Genomic DNA, 16783 nt, shown 5'->3' on the forward strand with positions numbered 1-16783 from the left:
GAAAACAAGGCTCTGAAGAATTAGTATCTCCTAAACAAAAAAAACTAAACATCAAAAGAAAATCTACCCTTCTGTCATTACAAACTGCACAATGATCATAATAAAGGATCATTAATTATAATTAAACTATGTCGCCTATGGCAGTAGTTTCAGCATTTTGCTTTATCCTTCTTATAATCTAAACAGTTATAAATAGGTAAACAAATTTATTAATAATAAAACTGTAAGGAGACTAAAACTTCAAACTATAAACCAATTTCCATTAAGTTAAGCAAAATTGTCACATCATCAAGCAGCGTAAGTTATTTAACCACTCATCATGAAAAAAAGCAATAAAAAATTTCTCATTAAAAAAATGCTTACATAGAATCTGACTCAGTCAAAGGTAAAGTGCTCTACAAATGTTCTCCATAGATGCAAATAACTTAAGCAGATTAAGTTAGAGTAACCTTTTTATTTAGATTCCAAAAATGTATCAATTCCCCATGTTATTATTTGCTGAGCACTTCAATAATAGGTGCCCTGTATTTGCCATCAAGTGCAAACAGTGCTCAGATATATTTAGCAGATGAAATAACCCTTCCTCAGGAATGAGTACAGATTTCTAAGCAAGCATTTTTAGAACTGTATAACAGGAATCATTTGTATGGGCTGTTTTGTAGTTTGCTTAATCTTCTAAATACTTTTAAGAGATGCTATAACAATGAGGAAAAACATAATAAATCCTCTGAGAAGTTTCTGTTGATAGCCCTAAAATAAGAAAAACTTGGCCACTTTATTCACTGTATGTACATGATATGTTTTCCCAGCATGTGTATCACTGACAGCTTATTACTATGTTTTATTCTCCCTCAGCGTGTGCTTTCCTGTTACTTGCAAACGTTTCCTTCCTAGAATCTACTGCTGCTGCTAATACTGACTATACCAGGTAACGCTGCCTGGGCACACACAATGTGCAAAGGCCTGTACAAGCATTCACATGCACTCACACATTTTAGTCTCAAAGAACTCTCTAAGGTAGGTATTACTACTACCCTCATTCTACAGAGGCATAGAGAGCTTAAGAAATTTAGTCAAAAGTTCACAAAGCTGGTAACAGCAGAATCTGAATTCAGGCAGTTGACACCCAGAACCTATGCTCTTAATTGTCACCATGTCAATTAAAAGAATCTTTGTTTTCATTATTTTTACAAACATATGAGGATACAAAATGAAGTTAATATAACACAGTTGTCTAACCTGGGCATATACTTGCTAGTTTTACGCCACGAAAAACCTGTCACAGCTCGCGGATGTGCCAAGTAAACAAAGGAAAACTGGGCAGATGCCTGTCTCCTCTTCACTTCATGATGATCCTGAGGTATAATTGAAGACTTCCAACCAGTCATTGGATACCACACTTTCAAAAGACAATCATCCTGTAAAAATATACAGGCCAATATCGAATCAATTTGTACATACACAATGCAAAATTTAAGTGGTTTGAAGAAGCTTTAAAAATTAAGCTACTTATAAAAACTAACATGTGACCTATATATAGTACAAAGCTAACTATAAAATGATCCTTATTACCCTAAATAATATCATTCTTGACAAATAAATGGACAGTGTGCTCATTATCAACTTTCTCTACTCAAAGGTGATTTTCAAGATTGAAGCCAAATTCCCCCACTTCAATACACAACGGCCACTGTAAAGAAAAGACTCTGAAACCAGATGCGAGCGTGGATAAGAAAGGAGAAGAAAGAAGCCGTGTCATCTGTCACTGTTAGCATCATCTCCTTTTTGAAGAGATCCCAAAGAATGAGACAAACCCTTCTTAAATATGAATTGCTCCTTACTCTAAGTCAAGACTCAGCAAACTTTTCCTGTAAAGGGCCAAGTAAGTTAGGCTTTTTGGACCACACAACCTCTGACACAGATTCTTCTTGGTTTGTTTTTTTTTCTTATAATCCTTTGAAAATGTAAAATCCATTCTTAGTTCATGGCCCATAGTGTTCTGGTCCCTACTCTAAATGATGAGAGGGCATTTAGGCAGCTTTTGGGAGCCACCTCTAGGCCCACCACTCAAGATATTTACAGGTATAACAATAGGCGCACCAACTTTATTGTTTTACTTAGTTCTAAGAATTTTGTTAAAGGCCCAAATAATTTTATTTAAGAGGAACTATCTCTTTCATAGTGCTTCATCCTCAGTGGTGAAAAGTGCATGATGGAAAATTAAAAAATGGTAACATTTATGTAAAAATCTCAATCTTTAAGAAACAATGAAATTATGTATCTCTGAAAAGTATGTATAGGTCCAAATATTTTCATTTGGACTAGACAAACGCATCTGTTTTTTTCCATCTTAGTATTCATTCTCAATCTATACTGCATGATGTATGTTTCCACTAAGGTCTCATTTATTCAGATATTTGAATTACACAGCAAATCTCTTTAAGTACTTACTTTGAGACAACCACTTAACAATGCACTAGTTGCTTTCCTCCAAATACCTTCTTCACCTTAGCATCATTTTCACCTTCCCAAATTTACTGTACAATCTATGGCAGTAGTTTCAGACTACATACCACAAAAAAACCCTTGAGGACGTGAGAGCCCTTAAGGAGTCATAAAGGAAAGTCAGAGAGCCTCCACAAGCAAGGAAATCTAGCCCCTTTTCTCATTCCCACCAGACTCTCCCTCAAATGAAGCAGCCCCACACCATTCTCATCCGTTATTACTTAAAACTCTAAAACCACACAGAATTAAAATAGAAATCAGCACAAGAAAGACAGCTAGAAAATTTCCAAATATTTATAAACTAAACTGCATTTCTAAATTACAAGGGAAATTTTAAAATATGTTGAAATGAACAAAAATGAAAGCAAAACATCAAAATTTGGGGTTGCAGCTACATTAAAGCTTAGAAGGAAATGCATGGCTTTACATGCTTGTATCAGAAAAGAAGGTCTCAAATCAATGGTTTAAGCTTCTACCTGAAGCACCAAGTAAAGAAGAGCAAAAAGAACTAACATTAATGAGATATAAGGAAGAATAAAAGCCAATGAAATAAAATACAAAAAATATAGAGAAATCAATGAATCCAAAAGCTATTTTTGAAAAGATCAATAAAATTGATAATTTATCCAGAAATCAAAAATATTTAGAGAGAAAACACAAATTACCATTATCAAGGATGAAAGATGGGACACGGCTACAGATCCTACAAACAACAAAAGAATAACGAGGGAATATCATGAACAATTTTATCCCAATAAATTCAACAATGTATGTTAAACTCTTCGAAAGACTATTTCAAAAATTGACAAAGGAAGAAATAGAAAATCTGAATAGCTCTACATCTATTAAAGATGTTGAATTCACAAGTTTAAATTTTCTCACCGAAAAACAAAACAAAACCCTAAAACTACAACTAAAATCCTAGTCCCAGGTGGCTTTACTGATGAATTTTACCAAACATTTAAGGAAGAAATAGCACCAATCCTTCACAAAGTGTTTCAGAAAATTGAGGAAAAGATCTCATTGTATAAGGGCAGTATTAGTCCCGAGATACCAAAACCAAAGACATAAGAAAACTATACATGAATATCTTTAATGAACAAAGATGCAAATATCTTTAAACCTAATCCAGTAGTACATTAAAAAAAAACAAATTATGACCAAGTGGAGTTTATTCCAGCAAAGTGAAGTGGGTTTAACACTGGAAAAAATCAATAATTGCATTTCATCATATTAACAGAATGAAAAAGAAAACCTACATAATTATCTCATTACATGCAGGAAAAGCATTTGACAAAAATAAACACTAATTCATGGGGGGAAAAGACACTTTCAGCATACAGAAATAGGAAAAATAAAAGAGAACATATACAACATGATCAAGTTGAGTGACTCAACAATAAACCTACAACTTACATCATATATAATGGTGAAAGACAATGCTTTTCTGACAAAATTGGGAGCAATACAAGAACGTCTGCTCTTATCAATTCTATTCAACATTGTACTAGACGTCCTAGTACTTGCAAATGTATTGGGTAAGGGGAAAAAATAAAAGGCATATAGATTAGAAAGGAAGAAGTAAAATTGTCTTTATTCACAAAATCCTAAGAAAACTACCCAAAAAAGGCTGCTACAACTGATAAGCAAGGTCATAAGACTAAGGATCAAAATTTAAATATCAATTCTATTTCTATATGCTAGCAATAATTAGAAATGTAATTTCTGTAAATATCTTTAACATTAGTAAGATAAACTTAACAAATTGTGTACACTGAAAACTACAAAACGCTGCTAAGAGAAAGAAAACCTAAATAAAAAGAGAAACATACCACATTCTTAGATCAGAAGACCAAATGTTACTAATGTACAATTCTTCCCAAATTGATCTATAGAGATACAGTGTAAACACTATCAAAATCACAGCAGGCTTTCTTGCAGAAACTGACAAAATTTGTATGGAAGTCAAAGGACTGACACCACCAAAAATATTTTAAAAGAAGAGAACAAGTAAGCCAGAAAGAGAAAAACAAATACCGTATGCTACTCATATATGGAATCTAAAAAAATGGTACTGATGAACCCAGTGACAGGGCAAGAATAAAGATGCAGATGTAGAGAACAGACTTGAGGACACGGGGTGGGGGACGAAGAGGACGCTGGGACGAAGTGAGAGAGTAGCAGAGACATATATACACTACCAAATGTAAAACAGATAGCTAGTGGGAAGTGGTTGTATAACAAAGGGAGAGCAACTTGATGATGGGTGATGCCTTAGAGGGCCACGAAAGGGAGGGTGGGAGGGAGTCGCAGGAGGGAGGGGATATGGGGATATACGTATAAATACAGCTGATTCACTTTGGTGTACCTCAAAAGGTGGTACAAGAGTGTAAAGCAATTATATTCCAATAAAGAGCTTAAAAAAAATAGATAGCTAGTGGGAAGCTGCTGCATAACACAGGGAGATCAACTCGATGATTGGTGATGACTTAAGAGGGATGGGATAGGGAGGGTGGAAAGGAGTCACAAGAGGGAGGGGATATGGGGATATATGTATAAATACAGCTGATTCCCTACGCTGACAGCAGAAACTGGCACAACAATGTAAAGTAATTATACTCCAATAAAGAGTTTAAAAAAAAGAAAAAGAAAAAGAAGGGAACAAAGTCAGAAGAGTTTTACTACCCATTTTCAGAACTAACTATAAAGCCACAATAAGCAAGACACATATTATTAGCGTAAGGGGATATATACACACACACGTATATCAATATATCCATATATCAATGGAACAAAACAGAGAGGCCAGGAACAGATCCACACATGTATGGAAAATTGATTTTCAACAAAGTTGTCCAGGAAATTCAATGGAGAATGGATTGCCTTTTTAAAATGCCACTGGAATATCTTGATATCCCTTTGAGGAAAAACTGAATTCAAATCAAATGCAAAAAAACCACCTGAAAATGTAGAAGTCAAAACTATAAAACGTCTAAAAGAAAACATATGAAAATAGCTTTGTTACTTCAAGGTAGACAAAGATTTATTAAAATCCAGGCCACAAAAAGAACAAACCAATTTTTAAAAACTGATGTTGGATTTCTTCAAAATTAAAAACTTCTACACATCAAAAGACATTATTTAAAAAAAAAAATAAAAAGGTGAATCACAGACTGGGAGGAAATATCTACAATACATTTATCTTTCAATTGTACTAAATATACAAAGAATGCTTACAATTCTATAATAATGAGAAAACCAATCCAATTTTTTTAATGGGCAAAGGACAAATAAACACTTTACCAAAAAAAGTATACAGACAGGCAGCAAGCACGTGCTCAACAACATCAGAAGTCAGAGAAATGCATATGAAAACCATAATAATCCACCACTACACAAATTATTAGAATGGCTAATATTAAAAAGGCTGACAATACCAAATGTTGGCAAGAAAGTGGAGCAACTGAAACTATTCAATTGTTGGTGGGGATGCAAAATGATACAACTTTGGAAAGCATCTGGTACTTTTCTGTAAAGTACCATGTGACCCACCAATTCCACTCCTTGGTATTTTTTACCCACGAGAAATGAAATGTATAGACTTGCAAATGAATGCTCATAGTAGCTTTGTTCATTTTAGCCTAAAACTCCAAACAACCTGTCCATCAACAAGTGAATGAGTAAACAAATTTGATATATCCTTATAACAAAATACAATTCAGAAATGAAAAGAACAAATTACTGATGCACACAACATAAATGAATCACAAAGCAATGTGCTAAGTGCAAGAACTCAGACACAACAGAGTACATACTACACAATTTCACTGACATACAACTCTAGTAAAGACAAATCTAATCAGTACTGATAGAAAGCAAACAGCTATTGATTATCGGGAACTAGGGATAGGAGTGAGGATTAACTGGAAAGAGGTAAAAGGCAACCTTCTGAGATGATGTATGTGGCCAGTAACTTGATCGTGGTGGTGATTACACAGGTCTCTAAATTTGTCAAAATACACTGAACTGCACATTTAAAAAATAATCTCATTTTATGTTAATTATACCTTTTAGGTTAATTACATATGGTTTAATTATACCATATAAAGTTAATTATAAAAAAGAAATAATAGGACAAGATTTATACAGAAGGATGTTTTTAATAGCAATAGAAAAAAATTAGAACCAAAGGGGAAAAAAAAAATTAGAACCACTAAATTTCCATTAATAGTTATCTGTTTAAGTTAAACTATGGCATACATTCATTCATATAATGCAAAATTATATCACCTTTAAAAAGAAAAGATGTATGTGTAATGATACATCAGTTTATCTGTGATACGGTAAGTGCATAAATCAGCTTAAAGAATATGTATACACACACATTTCTGTGTGGTTTACAAAGGCATCAAAAAGTCTAAAAGAATATAAATTAAATAGAGAACAGTGGCCATTTTTTTTTACTGGGAGGAGGGCTATTTGGCGAGGGATTTTCATTTTCTCTCCACATTCCTCTTAATAAATACATATTATGTTAAAGAAGTAAAGATATTTCCGTGTTAAAGGGGGAATAAAGGTCAATAAGCCAATCCTTAAATAACCAAAACACTAAATCTAGGTATCCAGAAGCACTCTCAAGAGGAGAAGAAGCTTCAGGGAATATTCTGTAGCCTGCTCCTTCCCTTCCTGCCAAAACCACCCTCCTCAAAAATTCTTCTCACCCTAGCCCTTAGAAAGCCCAGCATTTTTCTTAAAAGGGTAATCTTCTATTAAAGAAAAACGTTTTTGAAAGGTAGTCTGTTACTTTCAAATTTTAAAAAATAGAAATTATAGAAAGTGTTCACTCAATATAAATGTTATAAACATGAACAAAATGTTATTATTGAATTAAAGATCCTTTAAATTTTATAGTGCTTTACAATTTTCAAAAGTTTCACATACATGATTTCATATTATCCCATAATAACCCCCTGTTTAAAATCTGCTACCAAAAAAAAAAAATCCCCTACAACTACATTGCCCCTCCCCCACTTCCCTCTCTCCGCTGGTAACCACTAGTTTGTTCTCTGTATCTGTGAGTCTTTTTTATTTTGTTGTATTTTTTGTATTCCATATATAACTGATATCATACAGTATTTGTCTGATAAATTTCACTTAACATAATACCCTCCAAGTCCATCCACGTTGCTGCAAGTGGCAAAATTTCATTCTTTCCTATGGCTGAGTTATATTTCATTGTGTGTATGTGTGTGTGTATACACACACACACCACAGAGGGCCCCAATCAATAAAATCAGAAATGAAAAAGAAGTTATAACCAACATCACAGAAATACAAAGGGTAAGAGACTAGTAGAAGCAAATACACACCAATAAAATGAACAACCTAGGAGAAACAGACAAATTCTTAGAAAGGTACAAGCTCCCAGGACTGAACCAGGAAGAAACAGAAAATATGAACAAGCCAATTACCCATAATGAAACTGAATCAGTAATCTCAAAACTCCCAACAAACCAAAGTCCAGAACCAGATGGCTTCACTGGTTGATTCTACCAAACATTTAGAGAAGATTTAACACCTATCCTTCTGAAACTATTCCAAAAAACTGCAGAGGAAGAAATACTTCCAAATTCATTCTATGAGGCCAGCATCACCCTGATACCAAAACCAGACAGATATCACAAAAAAAGAAAATTACAGGCCAATATCACTGATGAACGTGGATACAAAAATCCTCAACAAAATATTAGCAAATCAAATCCAACAATACATTAAAATGATCATACACCATGATCAAGTGAGATTTATCCCAGGGATGCAAGGATTTTTCAATATCTGCAGATCAATCCATGTGATACACCACATTAATAAATTGAAGAATAAAAACCATGTGACCACCTCAATAGATGCAGAAAAAGCTCTTGATAAAGTTCAACCTCCATTTATGCTAAAAATTCTCCAGAAAGTGGGCACAGAGGGAACCTACCTCAACATAATAAAGGCCATACACCAGCAGTCCCCAAGCTTTTTGGCACCAGGAACCGGTTTCATGGAAGACAATTTTTCCACAAACTGGGGGTGGGGTTCAGGCAGTAATGCAAGTGATGGGAAGCGGCAGATGAAGCTTAGCTCGCTCACCCACCACTTAGCTCCTGCTGTGTGGCCCAGTTCCTAACAGGTCACGGACCAATACCAGTCCACAGCCCAGGGGCTGGGGACGCCTGCCATATATGACAAACCCACAGTTAACATCACACTCAAAAGCAAAAAGCTGAAAGCATTTCCTCTAAGATAAGGAATAAGTCAAGGATGTCTACTCTCGCCACTTTTATTCAACATAGTTTTGGCAGTCCGAGCCACAGCAATAAGTGAAGAAAAAGAAATAAAAGAATACAAATTGGAAAGGAAGAAGTAAAAACGTCACTGTTTGCAGACAACATGATACTATTCACAGAAAATCCTAAAGACGATACCAGAAAACTTCTAGCGCTCATTAAGGAATTAGCTAAAGTTACTGGATACAAAATTAATATAAAAAAAATCTGCTGTATTTCTATACAGTCACAATGAAGTATCATAAAGAGAAATTAAGGAAACAATCCCATTTACCATCACATCAAAAAGAATAAAAAACGAGGAATAAACCTACCTGCAGATGTAAAAGACCTATACTCGGAAAACTGTAAGACAGTAATGAAAGAAACTGAAGATGACAAAAACAGATGGAAAGATACACCAAACTCTTGGGTTGGAAGAATTAATATTGTTAAATAACCATACTGGGAATTCCCTGGCGTCCAGTGATTGGAACTCACACAATCTACAGATTCAATGCAAGCCCTATCAAAATACCAATGGCATTTTTCACAGAACTAGAACAAATAATTTCAAGATTTGTATAGAAACATAAACAGAATTTAAATTAACATCTATAGCACTGACATATATACAGTACCATATGTAAAACAGATGGCTAGTGGGAAGCTACTGCATAGCACAGGGAGATCAACTCGATGTTTGGTGATGTCCTAGGTGGGTGGGATAGGGAGGATGGGAAGGAGTCACAAGAGGGAGGGGATGTGGGGATATATGTATAAATACAGTTGATTCACTCTGTTGTACAGCAGAAACTGGCACAACGGTGTAAAGCAATTATACTCCAATAAAGATCTGAAGATAAATAAACACCTACCAAGCAAGCAAAAAACAAAAACAAAACAATTCCTGAGCTGCAGATTTAATCAGATATGTCTTGTGGGAAGAAAAGGCTCTTTATAAGTAAGACCCTACTTTAAGCTCAGATAAAAAGTTAAAATACTCTTAAGCCCACCAAAAATTTAATTTACCACACTTATTAAAAATAGATCTTGCCAACAAAAGTACTCAATGAACTATAATATTAAAAATCCTGAAGGTAATTGGATTTGAGTCCCCAAACTCCTGAACTGAAATCTTGTCACGTGTAGCAGAGGCGGTGGGAAATGCCTTCTTAGTGGTAGATCACAATCACCATCTGTTTCATCAAGTCAGACAAACTTGGCTTTATTAACAGCAGCAGAACAGATTGAAGAGGAGGGGGAGCCAAAATTACAAAATTAGTTTGTGTTCTTTTTATCAAGAGGATCTTAATTAGATGTGATATCTTCTCAAAAAAGTGAAGAAATAAGCTTTTTAAATCCATGACATACTTTATTAATCCCCAAAGGCATTCTTTTTTTTAAATTTGTATTGGAGTATAGTTGATTTACAATGTTGTGTTAGTTTGTGCTGTACAGCAAAGTGACTCGGTTATACATATACATATATCCACTCTTTTCTAGATTCTATTCCTATACAGAGCACTGAGTAGGTTTCCCTGTGCTATACAGCAGGTTCTTATTAGTTATCTACTTTATATATAGTAGTGTGTATATGTCAGTCCCAAAGGCATTCTTATCTTTCCCTAAGAATTGTGAAACACTTAGCTCCTAGGAGAATTGAACATCGAAAGCTAAAGGAAACGTGACAAATACAATGAAAAAAAATACTCAATAATCAACTGCTAAGGTTGTGTGCAATAAAAATTCAGGGGAAAAAGGTATTAGGCATTATGGAGTGCACAAACAGAATCACCTTTGAGAAGCTTCAAATCTAGTTGCCCCACTTAAGAGGACATACTTTTAGTCTTATTACTTTTTTCTGTCTAAAGCACAAAGGTTCTTTCAGATTCATTAGGGATGAGAGTTCAAATAATCAAAATATGTTCAGACAATGAATAATAATCATCTTACATGGCTCATTAATAGTGTTTAAAGCACCAAGTGACCCTGTCAAAAGACCATATATCCTAAAGTAGCCTCAAAGTTTAGCCAGTTGTAACACACACCAGAAGCAAATGTCACACACTGGGTGAGCAAAAGGAGATACTCAGAAACATTAAGAATGTATGAGGGAAAAAAAAAAAGAATGTATGAGGGAAATCAGCTACAAGCCCTGTCATTCAGCTACAAAAAAATAAATTCTGCCAACAACCTGAGTGAGCTTGGAAGAGGATTCTGCCCTAGCCAATCTTCAGGGAAGAATTCATCCCAGCTGACACCTTTACTACAGGTTTTAGAGTCCCTGATCACAACACCCAGCTAAGCTATGTCAGGACACCAAACCCACAGAGGCTGAAATAATAAATGTGTAGTTTTAAGTTGCTAAGTTTGTGGTAATTTGTTATGCAATAACAGAAAACTAATACAAACTCCCAGTGACAGTGTTACAAGTAAAATTAAGGCAGGCAAAATGAACAGAAAGTACAGTGGTAGGTAAGATACAATTTTAGAAGGGGTGCTTAGGGAGATCCTCACGGAGACAGTGACATTTAAGAAGTTAAGGAAAAATGCCACACAGGTCTCTGGGGGGAAGGATTTTTCTGGGTAAAGAGAATAATAATTGAAATAGAAAATGAGAAAAATTTGGAGACAGCAGCTATAAGCAACCCTTTCGAGGTGCTATAAGGAGGGCAAAGAAATTAACAGAAGCTGAGAGAGAGCGTCAAGAGATGGTTTTTGTTGTTGTTTGTTTGTTTTAGAATGGGCAAGAGTATAGCACTTTGGTATGCTATGCTGTATTAGTCAGCTCAGGCTCCATAACAAAATACTACAGACTGGGTGGCTCGAACAACAGAAATTTATTTTCTCACAGTTCTGGAGGCTAGAAGTCTAAGATCAGAGTGTCAGCATAGTCAGATTCTGGTGAGATCTCTCTTCCTGGCTTTTTGACAGCAGCCTTCCTGCTGTGTCTTCATGAGAGAACAAGCTCTCTGGTATCTCTTCTTAAAAGGGTACTGTTCCTATCATGAGGGCCACCCTCATGACTTTATCTAACTTTAGTTACCTCCAAAAGGTCCCATCTCCAAATATCATCACTTTGGGGGTTAGGGTTGCAACATACGAATGGGGAGGGAGGACACAAACATTCAGTCCATAACACATGCTAATGTGATCCCCCAATGGAGAAGGGAAAATTAATTGAGAAGAGAGGCGAGGACTGCAATAGGGGGGTTCCTGAGTAAGCAAGGACAAATGGAATCTAGTCCACAAGTGGAAGAACTGGCCTTGTATAAAAGCAGACAGTTCATGGGACCTAATGAAACTTAAAAGCTTTTGCACAGCAAGGGAAACTATAAACAAGACAAAAAGACAACCCTCAGAATGGGAGAAAATATTTGCAAACAAATCAACAGACAAAGGATTAATCTCCAAAATATATAAACAGTTTATGCAGCTCAATATCAAAAATACAAACAATCCAATCAAAAAATGGGCAGAAGACCTAAACAGGCATTTCTCCAAAGAAGACATACGGGTGGCCAAGACATACATGAAAAACTGCTCAACGTCACTCATTATTAGAGAAATGCAAATCAAAACTACGATGAGGTACCACCTCACACCGGTTAGAATGGGCATCATCAGAAAATCCACAAATAATAAATGCTGGAGAGGGTGTGGAGAAAAAGTAACCCTCTTGCACTGTTGGTGGGAATGTAAATTGATACAGCCATTATGGAGAACAGTACAGCAGTTCCTTGAAAAAACTAAAAATAGAATTACCATATGACCAAGCAGTCCCACTACTGGGCATATACCCAACGGAAACCATAATTCAAAAAAACACATGCACCCCAATGTTCATTGCAGCACTATTTACAATAGCCAGGTAATGGAAGCAACCTAAACGTCCATCAACAGATGAATGGATAAAGAAGATGTGGTACATATATTCAATGGAATATTATTCAGCTGTAGAAAGGAACAAAATTTGGACATTTGTAGAGACATGGATGGACCTAGAGACTGTCATACAGAGTGAAGTGAGTCAGAAAGAGAAAACAAATATCGTATATTAACACATATATGTGGAATATAGAAAAATGGTACAGATCAACCGGTTTGCAGATGTAGAGAACAAACATATGGAAACCAAGTGAGGAAAGAGGGGCGGGGGGTAGGGGATGAATTGAGAGATTGGGATTGCCATATATACATTACTAATAAGAAAAAATATATAAAATTGTACACTTTAAATATATGCAGTTTATTTTATGTCAATTATATCTCAATAAAAGTTCTTAAAAAGAAAAAGGCAGACAGTTTATCGATGGCAACACAAGGGAAGGCACAACATACATGCACAGATGTACGGAGATGAACAGATATAGGTAGGTGGTGGGAGTTTATCAAAGTTCTCTTCTGATTACACCTACTTTCTCAGTCAAGAATTCATAGTACACAAATGCTAAAGTTCGAGCACAGACTGTCATAAGGGACTCCACCAATACCCAATGGCAAAGAGCTTCAGTTTAAAATAGAGTAGCTGGGACTTCCCTGATGGCGCAACGGTTAAGAATCTGCCTGCCAATGCAGGGGACACGGGTCCCAGCCCTGGTCCAGGAAGATCCCACATGCCGCAAAGCAGCTAAGCCCATATGCCGCAACTACTGAGCCTGCACTGTAGAACTGGTGAGCCACAACTACTGAGCCCACGCGCCTAGAGCGAGTGCTCCGCAACAAGAGACGTCACCACAATGAGATGCACACGCACCGCCAGGAAGAGTAGCCCCCGCTCAAGTAATCAGAGAAAGCCCACACAGCAACGAAGACCCAACGCAGCCAATAAATAAATAAATTTAAAGATAAAAGAAAATAAAAAATAAAATACAGTAGCTACATAGAGACAACACACAGTGTTCAAGTAAGGTGATAAGTCAGATCAGAGGTACCTGCATAACACGAAGGGAGGGAGGGAAGAAGGAAAAAAACTCCTAAGGATTACCCCTAAATGAAAGGGTGAAATCAAGAAAAAACCCTCTCTGAAAAGGGATATGGTAAGGAAGCGTTCATCTGCACCTGGCCTCTAAGTGGAAGAAAAAGTCTCCACTGGGCATCTGTAACCACAAAACAGGCCTCATGAGGCCCAAGAGCACAGTGTGTGGCACAACTTCCAAGCTGAGGATTTAGTTCAAGTTGGGCATGCCCCGAGGTGTCTGGTAGAAACTATATAAGCCTTTCCCAGAAAATGCATACTCAACCCAGGCCTCAAAGCATACCCACAAATGCACCTGCAAAAAATATTTTTTCAATGAAATACAAAGCCAGCTATTTTGGTGCTGCGAAATCCAAAACATCTATTTACTGTTATTTACTGTATTTTATCCTTTTTTTTAATAAATTTATTTATTTATTTATTTATTTATTGGCTGTGTTGGGTCTTCGTTGCTGCACACGGGCTTTTCTCTAGTTGCGGAGAGTAGGGACTACTCTTCATTTCAGTGCATGGGCTTCTCACGGCGGTGGCTTCTCTTGTTGCAGAGCATGGGCTCTAGGCACACAGGCTTCAGTAGTTGCACCAGGTAGGCTCAACAGTTGTGGCTCGCCAGCTCTACCGTGCAGGCTCAGTAGTTGTGGCACATGGGCTTAGTTCCTCCACAGCATGTGGGATCTTCCCAGACCATGGATCGAACCCATGTCCCCTGCATAAGCAGGCAGATTCTTAACCACAGTGCCACCAAGGAAGCCCCGCCCCACAGGCTTTTGAAGAGACAGTCTCTGATACATAACTGTCAACAACTAGTAGTTGCTACCATAGCAGTATCAGTGGTTATTACTCTAACAACAAATTACTTTTAAGTTTTACTTAATAATGCAAAATAAAAGTTGTCACCACCAATAAAATACTTTTGCACCATCCACTACTACCCCAAAATAACTGAATCCGACTCTACTCCATACTCTGGACAATCCATAAATCAGTAAATAAATCACACTGAAAATTAGAAAATTTTATATTTAGAATAATAGTGAAAATAATACATGTCAAAAGTAATGGAATTAAAAAAAAACTTAAGGGATAAAGCTAAGCTTAAAGGGAAATCTATACTATTAAGTGTATACATTAAAAACAAAAAAGGATGAAAAAAAAACCAAAAAAACAAAAAAGGCTGAATATCCATCTAAAAAAGTTTGAGAAAAACTATTAAGTGTGCTATAGCATAACATCTTTAAAAATGTACATACCTTAACTTAAAAATACTTTATTGCTTAATGAAGCCCATGCACCTAGAGCCCATATTCCGCAACAAGAGGCCACCGCACCGAGAAGCCCGTGCACCACAAGGAAGAGTGGCCCCTGCTCACCACAGCTAGAAAAAGCCTGTGCACAGCAACAAAGACCCAACACAGCCGTAAATAAATAAATAAATTTATTTTTTAAAAATACCTTATTGCTACAAAATGCTAAGCACCATCTGACAACACAGGGTTGACAAAAACCTTCAATGTGTTAAAAAACACATTATCCGCAAAGCACAAAAAAGTGAAGCCAGTAAAACCAAGTATGCCTGTACACAAAAGGAAAAATCATTTGCCAAGCCTCACTCTAACACAGAGATCTCATAAATCCTAAATAAAATATTAGCAAAGAAAATCCAGCAACGATAATATATTACAATCAGGATGAGACTATTTCAGAAACACAAGATTTATTTAACACTTGAAAGTAAGTCCAACGTATTTCATCTTATTAAAAAAGAAAATAAGGGCTTCCTAGGTGGCGCAGTGGTTAAGAATCACCTGCCAATGCAGGGGACACGGGTTCAATCCCCGCTCCAGGAAGATCCCATATGCCACGGAACAACTAAGCCCATGTGCCACAACTACTGAGCCTGTGCTTTAGAGCCTGTGAGCCACAACTATTGAGTCCATGTGCTGCGACTACTGAAGCCCATGTACCTAGAGCCCATGCTCCGCAAAAAGAGAAACCACCACAATGAGGGGCTTATGGACCACAACAAAGAGTAGCCCCTGCTCGCCGCAACTAGAGAAAGCCTGTGTGCTGCAACAAGGACCCAACACAGCCAATAAATAAATAAATAAATTTATTTATTTTTAAAAAAAAGAAAGAAAATAAGAAAATAATAATCATATCATTAGATGCATAAAAAGTATTTGCTAAGATTCAACATCATTTGTGATTTAAAAAAAAAAATTTCTAGCAATCTACAAATAAGGAAATTTCCTTATCTGAAAAAGAGTTTCTATACTAAACACCTACAGTAAATATGACACAATGGTGACAGCAAAAGGTGTCCTTTTGATATTGGGAACAAGGGAAAGTTTCCTACTCTTACCACCTTTACTCAACAGTATACTAGAGGTCCTAGATAGTACAGTTAAGAAAAAGACATAAAACACCTGAGAGATAGAAAAGGCGAAAAAAAACTGTCATTATTCACAAATAATAGAATTATAAACATAGAAAATTCAAAAGGATCTACAGAGGATTTGTTAGAATTAATGAGTTTATTAAGATTGCTAGGTATAAACCCAATATACAAAAATTAATTGCATTTCTATATACCAGTAACAATTATAAAATGATACCATTTATAACATCATCAAAAATATCAAATACCTAGGCATAAATCTAACAAAAGATATTGAGGACCTCTACAAAAAACTATAAAACATTACTGAGAGAAGTAAAAAGATCTAAATTAAAGACTATGTCATGGTGGCTTCCTAGGTGGCACAGTGGTTAAGAATCCACCTGCCAAAAACATGACATATATATACTACCAACTGTAAAATAGATAGTCAGTGGGAAGTTGTTGTATAACAAAGGGAGTCCAACTCGAGGATGGAAGATGCCTTAGAGGACTGGGGCGGGGGGGGGGGGGACTCGAGGTGGGGGGAGTCAAGGAAGGGAGGGAATACGGGGATATGTGTATAAAAACAATTGAACTTGGTGT

General features: G+C 36.2%; 1 protein-coding gene across 4 annotated transcripts in view; it reads right to left on the reverse strand.

The window, feature by feature from the left end:
• The window catches only part of DMXL2 (Dmx like 2), a 168689-nt gene that overhangs the window by 97481 nt on the left and 54425 nt on the right, over positions 1 to 16783 (reverse strand). For all 4 annotated transcript variants that reach the window (XM_057722413.1, XM_057722411.1, XM_057722414.1 and 1 more), the window contains exon 7: positions 1240 to 1418. In XM_057722413.1, coding sequence (XP_057578396.1) covers positions 1240 to 1418 — 179 coding nt within the window. The remainder of the gene's footprint in view (positions 1 to 1239; positions 1419 to 16783) is intronic.

Source organism: Hippopotamus amphibius, chromosome 2 (assembly GCF_030028045.1).
Source record: "Hippopotamus amphibius kiboko isolate mHipAmp2 chromosome 2, mHipAmp2.hap2, whole genome shotgun sequence".
In the NCBI taxonomy this organism is placed as follows: domain Eukaryota; kingdom Metazoa; phylum Chordata; class Mammalia; order Artiodactyla; family Hippopotamidae; genus Hippopotamus; species Hippopotamus amphibius.